Source organism: Budorcas taxicolor, chromosome 7, assembly GCF_023091745.1.
Source record: "Budorcas taxicolor isolate Tak-1 chromosome 7, Takin1.1, whole genome shotgun sequence".
Lineage (NCBI taxonomy): Eukaryota > Metazoa > Chordata > Mammalia > Artiodactyla > Bovidae > Budorcas > Budorcas taxicolor.
Genome location: NC_068916.1, coordinates 79,422,041 through 79,444,309, shown reverse-complemented (window position 1 = coordinate 79,444,309; position 22,269 = coordinate 79,422,041). Strand labels below are relative to the sequence as shown.

Below are 22,269 nucleotides of genomic sequence, written 5' to 3'. Positions count from 1 at the left end.
TCTGCAGTGACTTTGGAGCCCCCCAAAATAAAGTCTGTCACTGTTCCCATTGTTTTCTCATCTATTCGCCATGAAGTGATGGGACCAGATGCCACGATCTTAGTTTTAATGTATATATTTCCCCATATATATCTATATAAATATATATGTTTGTTGTTGTTGTTGTTGTTTAGTTGCTCACTCATGTCCGACTCTTTGCGACCCCATGGAGTATAGCCCGCCAGTCCCCTCTGTCCATGGGATTTTCCAGGCAAGAATACTGGAATGGGGTGCCATTTCCTTCTCCAGGGGCTCTTTCCAACCCACGGATCACACCCGGGTCTCCTAAGTGTCTTCTGCATTGCAGGCATATTCTTTTACCACTGAGCCATTGGGGGAAGTCCAAATTTTTCATTTTGAAATAATTTCAGATTTACAGAAAAATTTCAAAAGTTGGTACAAAGATCCTTGCATCTCCTTCACCCAGACTCCAAAAATATTATACACACTCGTGCTTTCTCTATATATAAATGTTTTTTTTTTTTTACTGAAACATTCAGAGTTAAGTTGTAAACAGGTTACTCCTCTAAATATCTCCATGTGTTTCTCCTAAAAACAAGGGCATTCTTTTTCAGAACCATAGTGCAGTTATCAAAAATAGAAAAATAACACTGATACAATTAAACACATATATTTATAGATCTTATTCAAATTTGCCAATTGTTACACCAAATAGTCTTTATAACCAACGGAAAAAAAAAGACTCTACATACTTAAAAGAATCTTTAAAATGAATGCACATAACTTGGGTAATTTTAAAAATAATAAAAAGGAAGAAAAATACACCAATACTGCCACTCGAGATAAAAAGGAAAGATGGCTTTTGTATACTATTGCCGATGTGAGGAACCATCCCAGTGACTCCATCCCTGAGGGTCAAATCCCTGGTCTGCTGTCTGGAAAGTCTGTGCTAGCCTCTGAGGTCAAAGGGGCCAGCAGCCCGAACCAGGCTCCCAGTCCCACAAACAAGGATCTGAACCTGGGCTCCTGGAGCCGTGCCAGCTGTTCCGGGATCAGAAGTATGGCTAATCCCTAAGAGGATGCCACTGAGAGACACTCAACAAGGAAACAACATAATTACCGTTTCCAGCCTTAGCTCCAGAGAAATGGTGGCTCAGATGGTAAACATGCTGCCTGCAATGCTGGACACTTGGGTTTGATCCCTGGGTCAGAAAGATCCCCTGGAGAATGAAATGGCAACCCACTCCAATGTTCTTGCCTAAAGAATCCCATGGACAGAGGAGCCTGGCAGGCTACAGTCCATGCGATTGCAAAGTCGGACACTACTGAGCAACGAACACTTTCTTTACCTCCAAGATGGGTGTCCATGTACTGAGAAGTTCTAAGCTATCAGGGGGCAATGTTACATGTGGAGCTGGTCAGCCCTGGGTTTGAATCCCAGCTCTGACAACTACTAGCTGCATGCCTTTGGGCTGATCCCTCCCCTTCTCCAAGTCTGTCTACTCATCTGAGGTTGTATAATGGGGTTGCTTCTGAGGATTTATCAGAGTAACGTAGGTAGGACCTGACTTTTAGGTGCTTCTATATCTTTCTATCTGTTGCGCTACCTTAAAACATCTGTAACTATTTATCACAGATCTGGAGGATAAATGTGTAGTGGTCTAATTTATGATATCAGCTGCATAGTGTAGGCACCATTTTGTTTTAAACCGGTGTATAGTTTCCAGTAGTCGTATACAGATGTGAGAGTTGAACCATAAAGAAGGCTGAGCACCGAAGAATTGATGTTTTTGAATTGTGGTGCTAGAGAAGATTCTTGAGAGTCCTGTGGACTGCAAGGAGATCCAACCAGTCAATCTTAAAAGGAGATCGACCCTGAGTATTCATTGGAAGGACTGATGCTGAAGCTCCAATATTTTGGCCACCTGATGTAAAAAGCTGACTCACTGGAAAAGACCCTGATACTGGGAAGAATTGAGGGCAAGAGGAGAATGGCGCAACAGAGGATGAGATGGTTGGATGCTATCGCTGACTCAATGGACCTGAGTCTGAACAAACTCTGGGAGATGGCGGACAGGGAGGCCTGGCATGCTATAGTCCATGGGGTCACAAAGAGTCACACATGACTTAGCGACTGAACAACAGCAGCAGTAGTTGCTTTACAATGTTGTACAATGAAGTGACTCAGCTATATGTATACATATATCCCCTTCCTCTGGCCCACCGCCAACCTGCTCCATTCCACCCCTCTCGTTCATCACAGAGCACAGAGCTGAGCTCCCCGTGCTATTCAGCAGCTATTTCACACACGGCTGTGTATACATGTCAATGCTCCTCTCTCAGTTCATCCCATCCTCTCTTCCCCCTGCTGTGTCCACAAGCCTGTTCTCAGTATCTGCATCTCCATTTCTGCTCTGCAAATAGGGTCATCTGTACCATTTTTCTAGATTCCACATTTATGCATTAATACACGATATTGGTTTTTCTCTTTCTGACTGACTTCACTTTGTATGACAGACTCTAGATCCATTCACACCTCTGCAAGTGACCCAATTTCACTCCTTTTTATGGTTGAATAATATCCCATTGTATATATGCACCACATCGACAGAGGGCCTAGGGCTGGGACTGGGCCATAATGAGAAAGGCACTTTTCAGAGCAGCTGAAATCAATATACAATGAGTGGTCAATATGTCTGCAGACCTGGGGGAAACTTACGGCATAAATTAAAGTGGGATGGCCGGAAAAAGCAATGTCTATTAATCCCAAACTACAGGTGTTGATGGAGACTCTAGCTGCTTAGGTGGACAACTGAAAAGCAGTCGTATCTTTATTTAACAATGATTCTTGAAGGTACCAAGTAATGTCAGGTGGGTCATTCACTCATGTATTCATGCAACAACTATCAGGCATCAACTGCAGCGCTAGGTAATCTCTGGTCAACATTAAAGTTGGGGTGTCTGTCATTCCCGTTATCTAGGCAGCCTGAAATCAGGGTCCCATGGACAGCATCGAGCACAGGGGAATTGAACGCCAGTCTGTAATCATTCTGTGAGAGTCCACCACCATCCTTGGGCTCCTGGTAAGGACCGAGGGTGGGGTCCTGGCAAACACCATGCAGTCCAGCCTGCGACTGCCAGAGCTGCAGCTTCCATGACCAGCTTTTCTTCCTATCTACGAGCTGCCCACTGAAAAGTGGAGATGACGATCATTTTGCCCTACGAAGCAGATGCTTAAGACACATTGGTTCTGGCTGGTTCACCTCCAGCTTAAAGATGAGATTTCTGGGATTTGAGAGGCAACACTCTAATGATCAATTTCACAGGACAGTCTACCTCTGTAACTTCCACGGAAGATTGCTCATAGAAATGTGAAGCGACTGCCTACTTCAGACACATGTACCTAAAATTCCAGCCAGTTAAATAAGACTGATGTTGAGCAAAACGACAGCCGTCCGTAGCCCCATTAGAAGCTAATCATTTCAGAAAATGTTGCCGTAATTCATTCATGGAAACAGCGAGACTATTCCCCAAACAAGTGATAAAGGGAATGGACTCACAGTCATACCAGGAAAATGAAGCCTCATATTAATACTTCCTAAACTTGAACTGAACTCTGGAGGCACCTTGGCATAAATCTGCCTTGCAGATTATTCTGCCTCACATATTTTTATCTATCGCAAATAAAGTGGAATTCAGAATACTGCTTCAGTCATTACACCTCGTTTCCATTTATTTGGGAAGCAGGACAACCATCTGCAGGTTCTGTTTAACCAAGAGATGGGTGAAAAGATCCACCTAAGGACATTAGATTCACCAGCTTGTCTGAGTCAGCAGCAGCCTGGAAGCCTGCCCGCTGCTCTTGGCTGGCTAATCCTTGGGAACAGACTTCCATCCTGAGCGTCCACTACTCCCGTGATAGTTTTTAGAACATCACACAGCAACAGTGATTTTTATAAAATCCTTCAGCATGAGGAACTACACGTGGCTTTTGCATCTTTCGAAACCTCAATCTTAGACAACAACGGCCAACTCTCTGCCACTGAAGGTGTTAACCTACTTATATATCTAATTGTTCAGGTGAATATGCTTCTGTATTAATATGTAGTTCAGTTCATTAGTCTTACTTATAGTGGCTAAAATTGATGGATTGGTTACAACTCACCATGGAATCTTCCAGTTCCTTTATGGTTTATTTTATTTTATTTTTTTTAGACCAGAGGACCACAGAAGTAAAGCGACTTGCTCAGGGTCACATAGGTCTTAAGTTCTGGCTGGAGCTTGGATCAGAAACCATGTCTGACCGATTCTGCAACCCACATATGTAACCACTATGCTGACTGCATTTTGGACCCTGGGCTAAGTATAACAGATACAAAAAGACATGTACCAAGCAGAGATCAAGCTCTGGGTGTGCAGGTCTCTCTGAAAGAGAAAGGTGCCCATGAAATTTCAGGGCAAATGCAGCAGGGAGGGAAACTGGATCTCCTTATTAATACCTATGTCAAGGCATGATGGGCTTCCCAGGTGGTGGTGGTGGTAAAGAACCCACCCGCCAATGCAGGAGACATAAAAGATGATGGTTCGATCCCTGGGTCGGGAAGATCCCCTGGAGAAGGGCATGGCAACCCACTCCAGTGTTCTTACCTGGAGAATCCTATGGACAGAGGAGCCTGGCAGGCTGAACAGAGGAGCCAGGCAGGTTAGAGTCCATGCGGTCACACAGAGTCAGACATGACTGAAGCGACTTAGCACACACGCACGCATGATGATGCTATGTACAACAGGGAGTATGCAACTTGGAACAGGGTGTAGATGGCAGTCAGAAGCTGAAATCCAGCAGTTTGATGCACTAAGTGGTACCCTTCTGTAACAATGGTAGAATGGCATGGCCTCCAAAATGAAGGGAGTTGTTGCATTGCTGTGTAGGCTGTGGGTATTATATCTGCCAGTAGAGGTGCAGTTCTGTAATGACTGTCTCAAACATAATGACCCCTTGCCCTTCTGGGAACTTCACCGACTTTGAAAAAACTCCATGTCGGGAAGTGATCATTTTGGAACCCTGGGCTGTGTTCATTGAGAGGCTGACGAGAGCCAGAGGAAGAATTAGCAACCTCCCTGCTAATCTGGCTCCTAGTACCATACATTAAGCCAACTAGTAAAAATCATTATGAAGTTTTTGCTGAAAGGGCAAGTGTAGAAAAACATGTTTCTAAACAGAATAACAGTCTTTGCCATTTTTTTCCAACTTGCATACCATCTGGAAATTCTGATTTTTTTTTTCAAAGGGTAGGAAAGAAATGTGCTCCAGGCACAAATAAATGTTTACAGCTGAGTTATAAACCGAGAATGGTGGGGCTTAAAACAGACAGGCTGGCAGTGATGGAACTCAAGCTGCAGTGAGACAAATAACGCGCTGAGGAGCTGGCCAGCTTGTGTTTGCATGTTGGTCCTTTGGAACGGGAAGTCCTGCTTCCTACTGACCTCATCAAGCATCTAGTTAAGAAGTCCTCATTATGGTTTGTCGCAACTCTTAGAAGATAAAGAAGAAAGATAAAGTGGCAGGATTGTCTACCTTGACATTCTGAAGGCAGCCTTTGCCTTTGGGAAATACAGCACCTCATAAGAAGTTGGCAGTCCGTGGAGGCTTGTTAAATGGACTGACTGGGAGACATTATGATGATGTCAGGAACAACAACAAATATTCATGGATCTCTTATTAGCGTCTGACATCATATACCGTGTTGTATAAGTGACATCTCATTTATGCTGGACAGCAAGCTTATGAGGGGGTACCTTTCTACAGATGATGGCCCAAGAGGCCAAGGGAGGGCAAATGACCTGTTTGCATTCACACAGCTGCCAAGTGATGGAGCTGGTGTTTGTATCCTGTGAGACCAACCCCAGAGCCCTATATTACAGAGCATTTGTCAATGCAAAGTCACCAAGACTATATTAAACCCAACTCTCGGTCAAGAAGGAAAAACTGATATATTGGTGTTTGGTCTTTCTCCCTAGTCTCTTACAGTTCTTAGTTACAGGCAAGTCCAAGCAAAGTGGAAATGGGTTTGTACATGATCAAGAGCAGCCACCAACATTTTCTGTAAGGGGCCCGATAGTAGACATTTTAGGTTTTTCAGGCCATCTAAGCTTAGCGGCACCTACTTAACTCCACTGCTCCAGAGCAAAAGCAGCCAGTGACAATGAATAACATGGCTGGATTCCAATAAAGCTTTACTTGAAAAAACAGACGGCTGGCCAGATGGGGTCCATGAGATACAGTTTGCTGACCCCGGATCTAGAGGATGCCCTGAATGTAAAATGGGTGATAGGTTTTGAGAATGGTCCATGGAATTCTATTTGGGAGTTTATTCTTTCTTAAGATCAGTGCACAAATTGGCTACATATGATGTGCCCTTTAAAACTTCTTGTACACTTTGCCTCTGGGCCTGGCCAATCAAACTGGATTCCCTTATGCTATCTGACCAGGTCAGAACACTGTATTGAATCTTTGTTCTCCAGGCTTATCTCATCCCAGATCTATAGAAAAAGTGCTCCGTGCTCTTGTAATGAAGATGTATGAGTTCATTCCTTTTAACATAGAAATACACTCGAGATGGTGAGTGATTCTGGCAGTCTGTGGGCTCCCTTTCCTTGATGTGAAATCCAACACCCAAATCAACCACATTAAGGTTTAATTGAAAGAGAGAATGGAGGAAAAAAAAAAAAAAAGAACCATGAACAACAACAAATGGAAAAGGGGAGACAAAGCCCAAAGAACATATACTCTCCCAACTAATTAATCAAGTGCTTTGCTTCCACTAACATATCCGACTGTGTAGGCTGCCCTGTCTATTAGAATCCTTGCTAAATTTGAGCAATGTAAACACTCCTGAAGACCAGGTAATGAAATCTCTATCAATGTGCCATCTTAGATGGGACTCACATGCCTGTGTTTTGCTTACATTTTAATTTGTGTCTGCTGGATACTTACCCAGTAATTGCTTAATAAGATTAACCTCCCTGGCAATGTGTGGTGGATTTTGATGAAAACATTATCGGAGTGAAGGATTATCGTATAGCACAAAAAAACAGAGGGGGTGGTATTTAATTAACTTATTGCCAATATATCTTGATTGTCTCTTTGAAAACACTGGAGAAGTAGTCGATTGGAATTGATTCAGGTTATCTAAATGTATAGAATTGGTGAGTGCGGAGGAGGTGGGCCACTGAGTCAAGAAATTCAAACCCAGGGTCACTGCCTTTCCAAAGTGTTAGGCCGGTATGTGAAAATGTAAACCTTCTGAGTCGATTTTAAAATCAAACTTCTCAACTTAGGAAGAGAGGTGATCTCTTTGGTCACAGGGAAAGTACTGTTTTGGTGTTCAGAAGAAGGTGTTCTGAGTTTTATCTCAGCTTTAAGCAACTTGAAATGCTCAGACTTTATCATAAGAGTTCTCTTGACAAAATTCACTGGTCAGGGACTTCCCTGGTACCAGTAGATAAGAATCTGTGTGCCAATGCAGGGAATAGGGGTTCCATCCCTGGTCCGGGAAGATTCCACATGTGGCGGAGCAACTAAGGCTCACGAGCCACAACACAGAACCCATGTGCCATAGCTACTGATGCCTGGGTGCCTAGAGCCTGCGCTCTGCAAGGAGAGAAGCCGCAGCAATGGGAAGCCCGCGCACTCAATGAAGAGTCGCCCCTGCTCGCCGCAACTAGAGAAAGCCCACATGCAGCAACCAAGGCCCAGCGTAGCCAAAAATAAGTAATTATTTAAAAAACCACTGGACAATGATTTGGCAACCCCTTTGCCGTCTCAGAACTCACTTGGAAAATATTCTTTTGTGTGTGACGTTATGGGACTCGCACAATGTTTTCAAAAGCAGGTTGCATCTGAGGGGGAACATTCTGGTCTTTTCTGAGACACTGTGAAAAATGTTCCTTTGTTCATTTAGAGACATCATACTCTTAGGAGTTGTTCTCTTCAGGGAACCTTCTGTCCTGCTGGTGTGGGAGGCTCAAGTCGGGTGGGGGTTGGAAACAAAGCTTAACCACACTGGGAGAAGAGGCGGACCTTCATCTATGGAAGTTAATGCCTACTGGGGATTTCCTTTTGTGAAAACTGCTATTTTAAAAGTGTGTATAACCTCAGTACGTATGCATACACAAAATATATCCTGTGCAAAATATATGCATATTCACTTTTCAATGTATATTCTGCACTCTTTTCAAAGGAAGGGGTACTGATTTGGAGAATAAAGGACATTTGTGGATCAGACATAACAGAATCTCCCAAAACCAGTATTTCTGAAAAAGCAGCGTCATGGACATTTTGGATAGAAAGATTCCTCACTGTGGGAGGTGTTCCTCTGCACTGCAGGCTATTTAGATGCCAGTTGCATCTCTTTTAAAAGTGACAATCAAAAAAGTCTCCGGACTTTGTCAGATATATCCCTAGGGGGCAAAGACACTGCAGCTGAGAACCACTGCACTAAAGGGAACTCAAGTTACATTTATGGGTGGTGTCAAGTCCTAGAGGAGAGCAGACTACAAATCTGGGGCCAAGAAATTTGGCTCCTGGCTTTTGGGTCAGTGAAGACAAAATATACTGTTCATTTTCAGGTCTGGTTTTAGTCACCTGATAATGGAAAGTACATAATTTCATCCTCAGATAAAACTTTTTCATGCTTGCTTAGAGGTAATTCAGTGTTTTGATTAGGATAGATGAGGAGAGTGATTCTTCAAGCCTGGATCAAAAGATGAAAAAGTCACACCTGAAGCACTAGGACAGCTTCAGAGAGAGAAATTTAAGCAACATTAGCATCTCAGAGATGACTAATGTATATCTCTATGTGAGGTATACATGAGTCTAGAATCTGGAATCTTCTTTGCGGAAAATGCCTCATCTCAGAAAACCCTAACAACTCCCCTAAAGATGCACATGACAGAGACCTGAGTTCAAATTTGTACCTGCCTACTTGTTTGATGTGGGGTAAATTCGTTTTCTTTTCTCTCTCTCTCTTTTTTTGCGGTACCATGCAGCATGCGGGATCTCAATTTCCCCAACCAGGGATCAGACCTGTGCCCCCTGCAGTGGAAGCGTGGACCTCTAACCACTGGACTGCCAGGGAAGTCCTGGGGTAAATTTCTAAAACATCCTGGGTCTGTTTCTCCGAGATAAATTTTATCCCTTTGGAGTTACTGAAGTCATACTGCATTAAACCTAGAACACAATAGGTGCCCAATAAATGTCTCCCTTCCCATCACTGAAATATCTCTCCAGGGTATTTTTAAAATGTGGAGTGAACTGCCTTATGAGCTAAGAGGCAGAGTGATAAATTCTGTGTTTGGATAACCCTTCCAGGCAACCTCTTCCCTTCCTGATTTCTGCCCTGAATCAAGCATCCTTCTCCCCTCACCCACATGCCGACCCACCTCATAGTGCCATTGGCTGCCCTGCGTACATGCTAAGTCACTTTAGTCGTGGCCGACCTTTTGGGACCCTATGGGCTGTAGTCTGCCAGGCACCTCTGTCCATGGGATTCTCCAGGCAAGAATACTGGAGTGGGCTGTCATACCATCTTCCAGGGAGTCTTCCAGACCCAGGGATCGAACCCATACTTCCTACCTCTTCCGGCTCCTGCACTGCAGGAAGATTCTTTACCGCTGAGCCATTGTTGTCCTTTAATTGCCCACAGTCCCACTTCCCCACCGTTCTGTCTTCTCTCCTCCTTCTTAGCACCTTGTTAGCACATATTTTTTTTTCCTGCAAAAATACAGTTGCCTGATTGCTTTCATAAACATTCCTATTGTCCCCCTTCGATGTTCTGCCAAGAGAAGCTTTGTTCCCAAGTTGTCAAAACTCCTTTCTCTTCTCTCCCGAAGTGGAACCGCTCCGGGTCCTTCCCTTTCATGCCTTGCCAGGCGGCGCTTCCTCCCAGGGGAAGCTGTATCTCTCCCCTCGGGAGAGGCTCCCGACTAGCGGCATGTGCCGCCTGCTGGTCTCAGCTTTCCCCATCAGGCAGGACTTCCTCCTGCTGGTGCTGCTGCTGCTGCCCCAGCTGCTGCTGTTTGCTGCTGCTGCTGCCCCGGCCTTGAGATGCTTTCAAGTAGCTGCAGAGCGTGCTGGTCGCTGCAGATAGCTTAGGTATGCACATAGCTCTGAGCCGGCACCTTGCCAGCTCCCAGCGGCTCCAGCCAAACCCAGCTCACAGACAGGGACAGCAGACAGCTTGGAACAGAGGCACCTGGAAAGGGCAGTTCTTTTTCCTCCCCTTTTCTTCTTTTTTGCATACCTTCCAAGATTTGGATCAGAAAACCTGAACCAGGGGGCGGGGGAGCTGACTTTTCCTGTGACCTCAAGAGGGCAAGCCGCAACTGTAACCTCACCTTTGCCTCCAGATGGCATTGTTGCCACATCATCGCTTCCTGGTAAGCCGGTCCTTATCCCATTGTTAAAGGTGTGTCCATCTGCCGGCTGGAGTTGCCAATTGAGTCCGAGCAGATGCATTGCTGCAGGAGAGACAAAGTAATGAAAATATGAATAGATAATTCAGCAATGCAAATGTCAAGGGGGAGGGCCAGGTGCTTTTTCCAAGCGGCTGCCTTTGAAGGAAGCTGCAGTTCAAAAATGGCTTGCCCCAGGCCACAGGGATTAGCTAAATACAGAAAGCAAGTAGGTCTGGGCGGGCTGGGTTTCCTCCTCCAGTGGAAAGGAAACAGCCTTGCTGATAGTGGGACAGCATCCCTGATGGTTGGGCGGAGGAGAAGGGAGGAAACACAGCCCAGACCTTCCAAAAGTGCCCCCGCAAAGGGGAACATGCCCCTCTGGACTCACTGTGAAGGGTATTCTCTATCCCTCTGGGCCTTTCCTCCTCTCTGGACAGAGTTGTTTATAGACTGGTCGTCCAGGGGCATTGACAAGGATAGTTTTCCCTCAAACTGCTCAAAATCGAAGCCTGTTTTAAATTGAGGCTCCCCAAGTAGGACCAGACTTCTGGTCTGGTTCAGCTGAGACTACACCTGTGCTGAAATACCCATGTAGCCCCCAGTAGCTGCAGTATTCTTTGTTGCTGTTGTTTAGTCACTAAGTCATGTCCAACTCTTTTTTTACCCCAGGACTGTAGCCCAGCAGGCTTCTCTGCCCATGGGATGCTCCAGGCAAGTGTACTGGAGCAGATTGCCATTTCCTTCTCCAGGGGATCTTCCCAACCCAGCCATTGAACCCGTGTCTCCTGGTTGGCAGTAGCACTGGCCCACGGGAAAAGCCCACCTCCCAGACTATTTCAAACTTTAAAGATAGTTTTCTCTCCCAGCCCTCCTCCTGATCATTGAGTACCTTTCTGTCTATGGTGGAAAAAGCCAGGGGGTAGCAGTGGAATGGGGTCCTTCTCTAGAAAAAGTACGATCACAATTCCCTGTCTTTCCCTCTAAAATCCCTCCCACTTGCCTCACTCCCACACCTCCCAGAGTACAGAATGAGACCGAGTTTGGAACACTGCCTCTTCTTTGCTAAGCAAACAAGCACACTTGCAAAACTCTTGCCTCACTCCTAGGCATGCCTCAAGCCTCCAGATACACACTTCCTTCTTGTCGTCCTTATTGTTCTGTTAGTGCCAACTCCCCACGTCCCAGGTCATTGAGCAAACTCAATGCCCACCTACATCTGATGGTTCTCAGTAAGCTCTTTTTACAGCTCTTTTTACTGAGGCGCACGAAAGGCAAGTCCCACACACCTGCATCCTTTCGAAGTCCGGATCTAAGAAATGCTTCCTTTGCAAAAACACAAGGAGCTCCCTTCCCTGCATAGTTCTCACCCAGACAATAACCACCCCGTGTCTGTCTGGCATTTCCACCGGACACAGGTTGATGCCGTTGCTATGTTTCCAGCACCGTGGGAGAGAAAGGGCTGTTGACAGCGAAAGGTTCCTAGTATGATGTGGGGATGGGAGAAACAATTAACCACAGGAAACGCAATTAACAATGCTTAGGAAATTGTTCACACAGCAATTAATTCTGCTTGCTTACCACCACCTAAAGTCAGGCAGGCTGCATTGTTTTAAGGTTAGAAAACCTATCTTGAAACTTTACAGCTCAGATTGATGGCCGTGGATGAAGGTGGCAAGGTGTCCTCGAGGGCATGTCCGCTTTTTTCTCACGCACGCCCCTACCTCATAACCAAGTTTTCTTTCTCTACATTCCTCTGAAGTGCACAGCCCACTGTTGCAACTCTTCGAGATGATTCATGCTAATAAGTGACATTCACTGTACACTTTCCATCTGGGTAACACCTAATTTTCTCCTGCAGTTTATCTATTCTATGTAGGTCACTTACTCGAAGAGACCAGATCCGACATATTTTCAGCGTACAGAGGTCAGAACATGAGAACTAATTGTGGCAGCTTCGAGATAACGATAGCATCTGATTTGTAATTACCAGGTGAAGGGAGCCAAGGAATTAACTATTTTTAAATGATTTTTTTTAAAGTTACAATTGGTTATCGGGGCTCGCCTCAAGCCAGCTTGCTGCTACATGGGAGATGCAAGGAGGGCCTCTGTGTTTTGAGAGAGACACAAACAGTTACTGCAGGTCTAGCTGGGGCCCAGGCCTTATACGATTTTGCCTTTTCACATTTAGAGAAGGAAGTGGAGGGTTCATCAGTCAAAGAGGATAAACAACCTCCCCAGGTGCCTTCTCAATATGAAAACTCTTGTCAAAACTGCTCCCCTCTTGAGGTTGTTGCTGTTTAGTCGCTCGGTCATGTCTGATCCTTTGAGACCCCATGGACTGTAGCCCTTCAGGCTCTTTGTCCACAGGATTTCCCAGGCAAGAATACTGGAGAGGGTTGCCATTTCCTTCTCCAGGGGATCTTCCCGACCCAGTGATCGAACCTGGGTCCCTGGCATTGGCAGGCAGATTCTTTACCAGTGAGCCACCAGGGAAGTCCCTGTTCCCCCTCTCCTGGTACTCAAACTTGCCATTTCAAGGTGCAGAACATGTTACAGCCATCAGCTGTGGAAAATCAGCAAGCAAGCAATACCCCAATCTTACTGGATAAAGAGAAAACATCCAGGAAACAGTGGCCTCTGTTTGAAAAGATGCCTGCCCCACCCCGCCTTGCTTTTTATCTTGGGTTCCATAGCATCTCTTTATTAAAACAAAAAAGAATTCTGAAAGCAAGAAAACCCCCGGTGGGATGAGAAGGGTTCGGGGTAGAGTATACAAGTTAACTTCTCAGAGAACTCCCAGAAGTGAAAGGAAAAATAAAGTGAGAGGAAGATTGGAAAGGGACAAGAGCCAAATCAATGGTGCACAGGCTCTATCCTCCCAGTAGAAGCCATGCAACTCAAGTTGCAAAATGAAACTCAAGTTTGGGTGTATGTTCTGTTGTTGAATTGAATGTTAAGTAAAGAAATGAGAACTATATCAGATGTAGAACCACCTTCTCTTGGTTTTTTCTTTTGGGGGGGTGGGAAAGTTTGAAACAGACTTTTGCTTGCCTTTTTTTTTTCTTGGTCAGCTATTCCTTCTCTCTTACTTGAGTAGGAAAATGAGACTCTCTTTCTGGACTGTGGGGATGGACGAAAGTGTCCTTAGGATAAAGACTCAGGGGAGCTGTGAAGTAAATGAGTTTCCTGACTAATGAGAATTCTGTTTCTTATTCTGCTACTGACTGGCTTGATGGTGGGGGCTGAGAAATCAGTCTCTCAGTCAGTCTCTCTCTTCACCTTTTGTAAAGGTTTCCCTTTACACGTAGGATAATGGCTGCTTAGGGCCAGAGGGAGGTTCAGCATCTGCCACCCACTGAAGACTTAGCAGAATGTCTTGAATATAGAAGGTGCTCCATAAGCGATCACTAGATTTGGTAATGACACATGGGGGCAGATGTGAAGAGCTGGATTGTAGGATATGGTACTCTGATAAATAAAAAACACATAATATAGATGTGTGAAGGATGGAACGAAATAGTGCTGGCAGTAATACGGAGGGGTCTGTAAAGAGAAGTGTTTTGATGATTAGGATATTAATACCTGCTGCCAGTCCTTGGATCCCTGCTATAGGCAGTCCCGTGGCAGACATTCTACAGATATTATGTCAAGGCTCACTGCTTACATTCGAGGCGGGTGCTATCATCGTGCCCATTTCACAGACAAGGAAGCTGTTGACTATTAAATATGATCATAGGGGGCTTTTGGAATCCCAGGAGGATTACAACATGAGGTGGTTGGCTGCTTCATACTTCACAGTGATTTCGTCACAAATTCTGGTTCGCAACAGGATCTCAGCCAACCTGGGCTCATAACTCATGATTAATCTCCCTATGGTCTATGAAGTGCCATTTTATTGGGCTGGCCAAAAAGTTCATAACATTTTATGGAAAAACTCAAACGACCATTTTGGCTGGCTCAATATATAGTTAGTATCCTTCTCCTGGGGCAGGGGCTGGTTTACAGCTCCTCATCTTGTTGATTTCACCACACAGGCTGTACACCTTTTCCCTCTGCCACATGATCAGCTTGGGTCTGGAGTGAAGACAGCATGGCCTGGAGCCATGACTGATCAGTGATAGAACACAGAATGAGTGCAGAAGGGAACCGTTACTGTTACCAGCAATGGAGAGTTTGGGGCTCTTTGTTACAGCAGCATGCTTGAGCCGATCTTGACTGATACATTTAAGTATACAGGATGTGAGAAATTGTACTTTTATACCTTAGGTGTCTGTGCAGTCCTAGGGTTATTTACTTACAGGGTCAGGATCCTTTCTAAAAACCAGCTGGGAAGAATTAGCACATATTTAGGGCCACTACATTTTTTCTCTATGAACAACAACAAGTAGCTCTTTAAATATTAAGTGATGATATCTCCAATTCTGATCTGCTCTCAGAATCAGACTTAGAAAGCCAAGAAGCCTCAGGGAAGACGTCCATTGCTTTTTCATCTAAAGATTTTAGGTGAACACTGGCCTCATTATTTTCTTCCCAAAGACATCTGGATGCAGTGGGGCTGGTCCCCTCCTTTGCTAGCCACAAATGCTCCAGCAGCTCATCCCAAAAGGTTCTGTTCAGGCCATCTGAGGGTCAGGAGTGAAATGAGTTTGGGAGACCCTCTCCCTAAGGTTATTCACCCCCCACCAACAGCCAAAATGCACAATTTATCATGATTTGACAGGCTCCACTCCAGAGAGACCCTGGGATGGAACCAGGGGGCTCCACAGGGCAGGAGGGACAAAAGAGGAAAAGCCTCCAAGTGGAAGTTCATGTAATGCAAGTGGCAGCTGGGAAACCAGCCACTAAAAACACAATAGGCTAACAGACTCTGAAAGTGTCTCTGGCTAATTGGAGAAAACTTTCATCAAGTACTAAAAATGCACCAAGGCAGGTCCAACAGACCACACACAGACCCCAGATTTCAGCAGGAATAATGAACAGACCTACCTGGAGTGAGGGTACTGTTTTCTCATTGAACTTGCCTGTGTTTGTGCCAGATACGCTCTGATTGAAATACTCAGGGGGAACCAAAGCAAAGGGAAGGTAGAGGGGCTGGTGGCAGGTAAGAGAATTCTCTAGCAACAGCAAGGGCAGGAGACTGGAGGCCTGGAAAAGTGGCAGCTTGGAACAGGGGTTGTCTGAAATAGTAATTAGGCTATGTGTGGGCCCTGCTGGGTGCCACTTAGAACCTTCCATGCTCACTGGCTGGCAGAGGATCAAGTTGACAAGAGGGCCAATCAATATGTCAGCAACGCTTCCCAGAGAGCTGCTCAGCCCCTGCTTGTCAAAGAGGGCAAACACGGGGGCCACGGGGGTTCTGTGTTTGCCGAGCAGGTCCCCAGGAACCGGGGCTATCTTTAAAGATCAGCTTTGTCAATACATAACTGGAGGAAGAGACTGGGCTTTCCCTTTGTAAATGGAAGCCTTCAGGCCAAGCAGAGCTTAGGGAGGGGGCCAGGGAGTCGAGCTCGCCAGGTCTCGCGGCTCAGCCTGCGAGCAGATTCGCAAGGGCCTTAGAGATGATGGCAAAGCTCCTTTGGAGACCAGGCAGGCTGATGGGGAGGGTCAGGGCTGGGTCTCCCCACCCTGACATCAGCAGATCAAGCCAACACTGCCAGGGCTCCTGTGGGAAATGTACCCAATTTGGAAAGGGCCCTTGTCCAGAGGACAGAAAGAATCCCAGTGGAATACTCTGAGCTCTAGTGCACCAATGCTAACCTGGAACTTGCCCAGGCAATCTGCAAAGGCACTTTTGCAAGCAGTAGTGAAAATTAACACATGCAAATGAACCCGCTCAATGATGATGGTGACAATTAACATTTATTTTGGCATGGAGCCAGGTGTTGGGCTAATTACAGTGTTTGCATTATTTATTCATCATTTATCATTCAGCATATATTTATTGAGTACCTAGAGTGTGTTAGGTATGTATTCCTAGGTGCCAGAATAAAGCCATTTAACCAGACAAATCCCTTGCTCTCATGGAACTTCTATTTTAGTCAGAAACAGAAACTAAAGACATAAGTGAAAAGTAGGGTCTAGGGCTAGGAAATGCCAGGACACGGGGGATGGCGAATTGAACTTTTTTTTTTGCTTGTTTAAATATAGCGGGAGACCTGGGTTCGATCCCTGGGTTGGGAAGATTCCCTGGAGCAGGGAAAGGCTACCCAGTCCAGTATTCTGGACTGGAGAATTCCATGGACTATACAGTCCATGGGGTCATAAAGAGTCAGATACGACTGAGCGACTTTCACTTTCACTTAAATATAGTAGTTTAGTAGTAGTTTTAGTTGCTCTGTCGTGTCCGACTCTTTGTGACCCCAAGGACTGTGGCTTGCCAGGCTCCTCTGTCCATGGGATTCTCCAGGCAAGAATACTGGAGTGGATTGCCATGCCCTTCTCCAGATCTTTCTGACCCAGGGATCAAACCCAGGTCTTCTGCATTGCAGGCAGATTCTTTACCGTCTGAGCTATAGGGAAGATCCTGTTTAAATATAGACCAATCAAAAACAACGTCTGTAGTGGGATGGGGAGAGAGGTGGGAGGAGAGTTTAAGAGGGAGGCGACATATGTATACCTATGGCCAATTCATGTTGATGTATGGCAGAAACCATTATAATACTGTAAAGTAATTGTCCTCCAGTAAAAGAAAATAAATGAAAAAAAATGATGTCTGTGATAGGTAACATTTGAGCCAAGCTTTGAAGGAAGGAAGGAAAGAAGCAATTTATGATGACATCTTGGGAAGAACATTCCAGGTTGAAGTGAAGTTAGGGGGAAAGGAGACTGTGGGGTGCTGGAGGGGCTGGTGATAGGGAGTGGGTGCCCTTGGAGGCTGTCTGCCATGTATTTAGGTGAGATGGGATGACAATGGAGGGTTCTAAAGTGCATGAAGGCTCATTTACCTCATTCTGACCCTGTGAGATGCTCATATACTCTATGATTTTTGCTGAGGAAATTGAGGCTTTGAAAGATTAACTCATTATTGACCAGGGAATTTTTGAAGAAACTAAGGCCTATGGCCTGCGATTTGTTTTGTAAGTGAATACTGAAATGTCTCTGGTCAATAACACTTGGGTAATTACATCTCTGGTCAATAATGTGGTAAGTGACTTGCCCAAGATTCAGAGGCAGTAAATGGGAAGCCTGCAATTCTGACTGGGACATGGGTATCTGCAGAGTCAACCACCATGCCCTCCAGCCAGTGACTCCCTCCACCAACTCCTCACTGGAGGCCATTGGGCCCTCCGAGTTCTTTAAATGAACCATGGCTTTGCCAAGACCGAACAAGTCAGGTGGGCTACAGAATCTCTTCCTAAATATTGTCAAGGCTCACTTGGGAACAGATGCCTCCTTTTGTAAGCAGTGATTAGTCTTCTATAAATATAAAAAAAACCAGTGTGCTATTTAACTTAAAGGAATGGCCATTGTCTGGAGAAAATAAATCTGTGTGGCAACTTCAATTTACAGTCTGACTGCCCAGCCATCAATATGTTTGGTGACTTTTTCCAGGGTCGGTTTGCTTATCATCCTTTGGGGACGCGGTAGACGACAGCATGTCTTCCTACTTGAAGGGAGGGGTTGCTGCAACGTATTAATTATCCTTTTGAGGAGGGCTGTTAGTGCCAAAATGACCTTGTGCCTAAAAGCAGAGCCGCAAACAAGACCATGAGAGAGAACATTCTTGGAAATGCCTAAAGTCTTAAAGGAGTTTAAAAAAATTAAATCTTAAAGGAGTATTTTTTTTTTTTAATCCCTTTCAAACGGCCATGGTGAAGTGATTTCTTTTATTTTCGCCCTACTATACTGCGATACATTGAACGGAATAAACTTTCAAAGCACTGCAGGGACGTTACGCCCACAAATCCCTTTACTACTAATGGGATTTGTGCACCTATCTCCCAAGAACGCTCTGAAAACTTACTTGCCTGTGTCCAACTTCCGGCCCGCAGGTTCCAAAATGGTTGCAAAGTTTACAGCCCAGGAATTACATGGAAGAGAAAAGATGAGCTGTAGATAACCATATCAGAATCCTGGCAGGACCACGGGTAGTGAGAGGGGCTTGGGAGAAATGGACCGGCCTCGATCCCTCTACCTGCACTCTCTCATCCTCCAGCCATGGTGCCTCAGTGGTTCCCCGCATACGCTTTGTCTCTGCCTTTCTAATTCTAGTCCCTCACAAAAGTAGGGAGGAGTTCTGGCCCCTCCTGCATGTCTGCCATGAGGACAAGGAGCCAATTGCATGAGGCAGCCCTGGGACCAGAGAGCAGTATGTTCCTGATGCAAGAAGAATCCACACGGAGGGACCAGCGCATTAATCTGTTCTTGTGACAGGCTTGGAATGGTACAGCGACTGGGAAGTGGTATGAGATCAATCAGTTCCTGTGTTTAGAGGAAACAAATGGGGCTCCTTGGCACTTCAGGGTGCACGGGGCCCCCACGCTGGCATCAGTTCCACTCCCGTTGTCCCTACGCACCCACTGCACTGCAGGTGGCAACTGTTACCAGAGTGGGTGCGTGGCGTCCGTTGCGCTCCGGTGACCTCTAACAAGGCCCCCCGGCTCCCAGCATCACTGGGCGGATGAGATGCAAGAAAGACACACACACTCACGGCCACTTTCTGTTTCTCGTGAGGGGACCCCAAGAATGCACTGGAGGAGAGGGGATGCTGCTGGAGCCTCCCATTGTCCAACGAGCCAGCTTATCCTTGGGCCGATAAAACACACACCTGGAGCCATTCAACACACAGAGCGTCATTTCCCACCCCAGACTACTCCGTTCCTGCTGTTATTTTTCCTGGGAAAGAACTAAAATAAAAGCCTTTCTTTCTCCAAGAAAGGACCCATGTGATCAAAATACCTTTAGAGAATGATAATATCGGTAGGTTTTATTCTGCAAATAAATCATGGTCTCGGATTTTAAGAGCTTTTGTGATAGCAAAACACACCCCCACAATCCTTACACATATACCTCAATGCATCTTTCTCCCCACCGCCCCCCAAAGATTATCATTCAGGGTTGACAACCCAAACAATATTCAGCTCTCTTTAAGGAACAGCAACCAGCAGTCCTGTTCAAGAGGGTGCTGGTCCCTAAGACCACCAACTATGAGGGAAGGTGACGTGGGCTGCGCGTGGCACGTGACCACTGGAATCCTAGGAAGCAGACATTCTGAATGTTTTAGACAATGAGATGTCACATCGATCAGGAGATGTGCTGTTTTTGCTGGAACAAAGAAGGGAAACTCTCTTTTGAAAATAGCCTTCTCTAAGAGGGAGTGAGGAGAGGGGTCTGGAAGGTGACACTTAGCGTGGTGGCCCTCATCTGTTCTCTCAACTGCTGCAAATGAGAAGAAGGGTCCAGACTCACTTCCTTCCCTGAGTCCCAGGCAGCCCCAAGCAAACTGCTCCCGGTGAGCCTTCTGATGGAACTCAGAGCCTACAGCCAGGCAGCCTGAGATTGGCAGCCAAGCCAGAGCAGCTCAGCGGCAGGGTAAAGGAGCTATCTCCCTCTCCTGAGTCCCTGAGAGATTCAGCCCCATCAGGGTTCAAAGCCCTGCACTGCGACTCATAAGCAGATGACCTTGAACAAATGAATTCACCTCTCTGAGCTTTACTTTCCTCAGCTAGAATAAAAGCTAACATTTTTATAAAGTACTGACTCAGTGGCCAGTACTGAGCCACTGAGTATGCATTACCTTACTTACCCTTCACAATAAATCCAGAGGTGGGTTCTGTTACCATTCCCATTTAATAGATGAAAAGATTGAGGCCAAAAGGTGTTGGAAATTTTGCCCACACTGACAGGGCTCAGAGTTGGGGGCAGCTGATTATGGAATCAAGCACATGCTCCCAGCCATTTATGGGGAGAGGGGTGATCAAACCAAACTTGCAGGGTGTAGCCAGTATAAAAGAGGCAGGAACCTGGGCATATCAAACACACAGGAGGCACTCAAGAAATGTGGCTTACTTCCTGTTGGGTCTCAGATCATTTTGTCATTACAACAATGGTGATCGTGGCTAACTTTTGTTAAGCCCTTAATGTGTGCCAGGCATAGATTTTATGGAGTGTGTACATGATTCTCCCATTTCACAGATAACGAAATTGAAGCTCAAGGAACTGATATGACATGCAGCTGGTAAGTGGTTGAGGGGTGATTCGAACCTGAGTCCTGTGACACCTACCGCCTGAGTTCTGACTGTATCAGCCAGCTCACAGCGGGACAACTGTCAGTTCAAGTCCAAGACCGGTGGAGACAGGGGATGTATATTCATCTAGATAGTCTTCCCCCATTGGCATGAACCCCTTATCCGAGGCAACTTGGTGGCTTCCTTTTCCGCATCACATTAGGATGGAAGAGCCACAGTTGAGATGGGCTCAAAGGTCATCTGGTCCAGACCTTTGCTGTACAGATGGTGCCCTTGACAGCCAATGACTGGCTGAGCCTGGATTTGAAACTTGGTCTCTTAATTCTTCGTCTGGTGCCCTCTCTGCTGTCTCTTCCATTTCCTTAAAGACAGAGAAGCGGATGGGCAATGAAAGGCCTTAAAAAACAATGAAGACACTGCAGAGAAGCCATCTTCTCTCACCTAAGATTTTTATTACTATTATCTGCAATGCAGGGCATGAGCAAAAATAGCCTGTTAATAAAGTAGTCAACAAACTGGGCATTATTGTTCTTCCTGATCCTAAATTCATTAGCTAGGGTTTCTAAGACAAAGTACTTCTGCGGCAGAAGTTCATTCACACCTGGAATCTAAAATCACTATTTTTTATTTGTTTCTACCTGGTCCAAGGATGCCGTGGTTGATAGAGATGTGATCCCTCCTGTATGTCAACTTGGTAATTTTTCAGGAGTGAGAAATGAGTTGAAGAAATAAGGATGTTGAGCAAATCCTGTATGTAATTCTCATTTCAATCTGGTCATTTGTTCAGCAAGGCCAAATTAGGCACATGGGGAGGCTGCCAGTGTTCTTTTCAATTTTTAATTCTGACATGGTTCACTCAAGGATTTTTTTTCAACTCAAGAATAAAAAATCTCGTGTTAACAAATTGGACTTGATCTTTCTCTTAAACGGTTTTAAGTTAAGTGGATTTCACATGCCTAACCTGTAACATTTAAAACTTGATTCTGATGGAAAGAAACACTGGATTTTAAAAGGAGTTAGTTCTCTCCCCCAGAGCCTGATCATAGAGTGGGAAGTGAAAAGTTTCAGAAATATGGTAGTCCTGGTTCTCTGATATGCTTAATATTAACATGGTCAATTTTTTACTGGGAAAATAACTCGTCTAGAAAAAAAGGGATACCTTCTTATTGTAATGCAAGCCACCAGTATCCATCAAAAGAGAAGCATATTTTCATCTGCAATAAGATAATGACACAGCTAGGCTTATTTCTGAGTTTTTGACAATTTACTTAGTAGAGCTAATTTCAGGGGTTTTATAGGACACTCAAGTTCCACAGATATCCTTCCTGCTGAAGGTACATGTTGGTTTCAACAGGTAGCAGCATTGTAACCACCAAGGCATTTCTGGCTTATATAAAGCATTGCAATGACAGAGAATGACATTCTATGCACCCTCCCTCTTCTCTTCAGTTGGTGATCCCTCCCCACCTTGGGTACAGTGAAATGTGGTTCTGCCTAAACAATAAAAGTTTGTTAAACAGAAAACCATGTTATATTCCTTCAGCTTTTAAATTTAAGTGAACTACAGTGAAATAAAGTGAACAATTCAGTTCACATGTGGCTACCGGACAGTACAATTCCAGACCAC

At 45.3% G+C, this 22,269-nt stretch overlaps 1 protein-coding gene across 1 annotated transcript in view; it reads right to left on the bottom strand.

The window, feature by feature from the left end:
- TENM2 (teneurin transmembrane protein 2) overlaps positions 1 to 22,269 on the bottom strand; it is a 1,062,966-nt gene that overhangs the window by 236,410 nt on the left and 804,287 nt on the right. Inside the window, exon 6 of the mRNA XM_052642871.1 lies at positions 10,396 to 10,518. Coding sequence (XP_052498831.1) covers positions 10,396 to 10,518 — 123 coding nt within the window. The remainder of the gene's footprint in view (positions 1 to 10,395; positions 10,519 to 22,269) is intronic.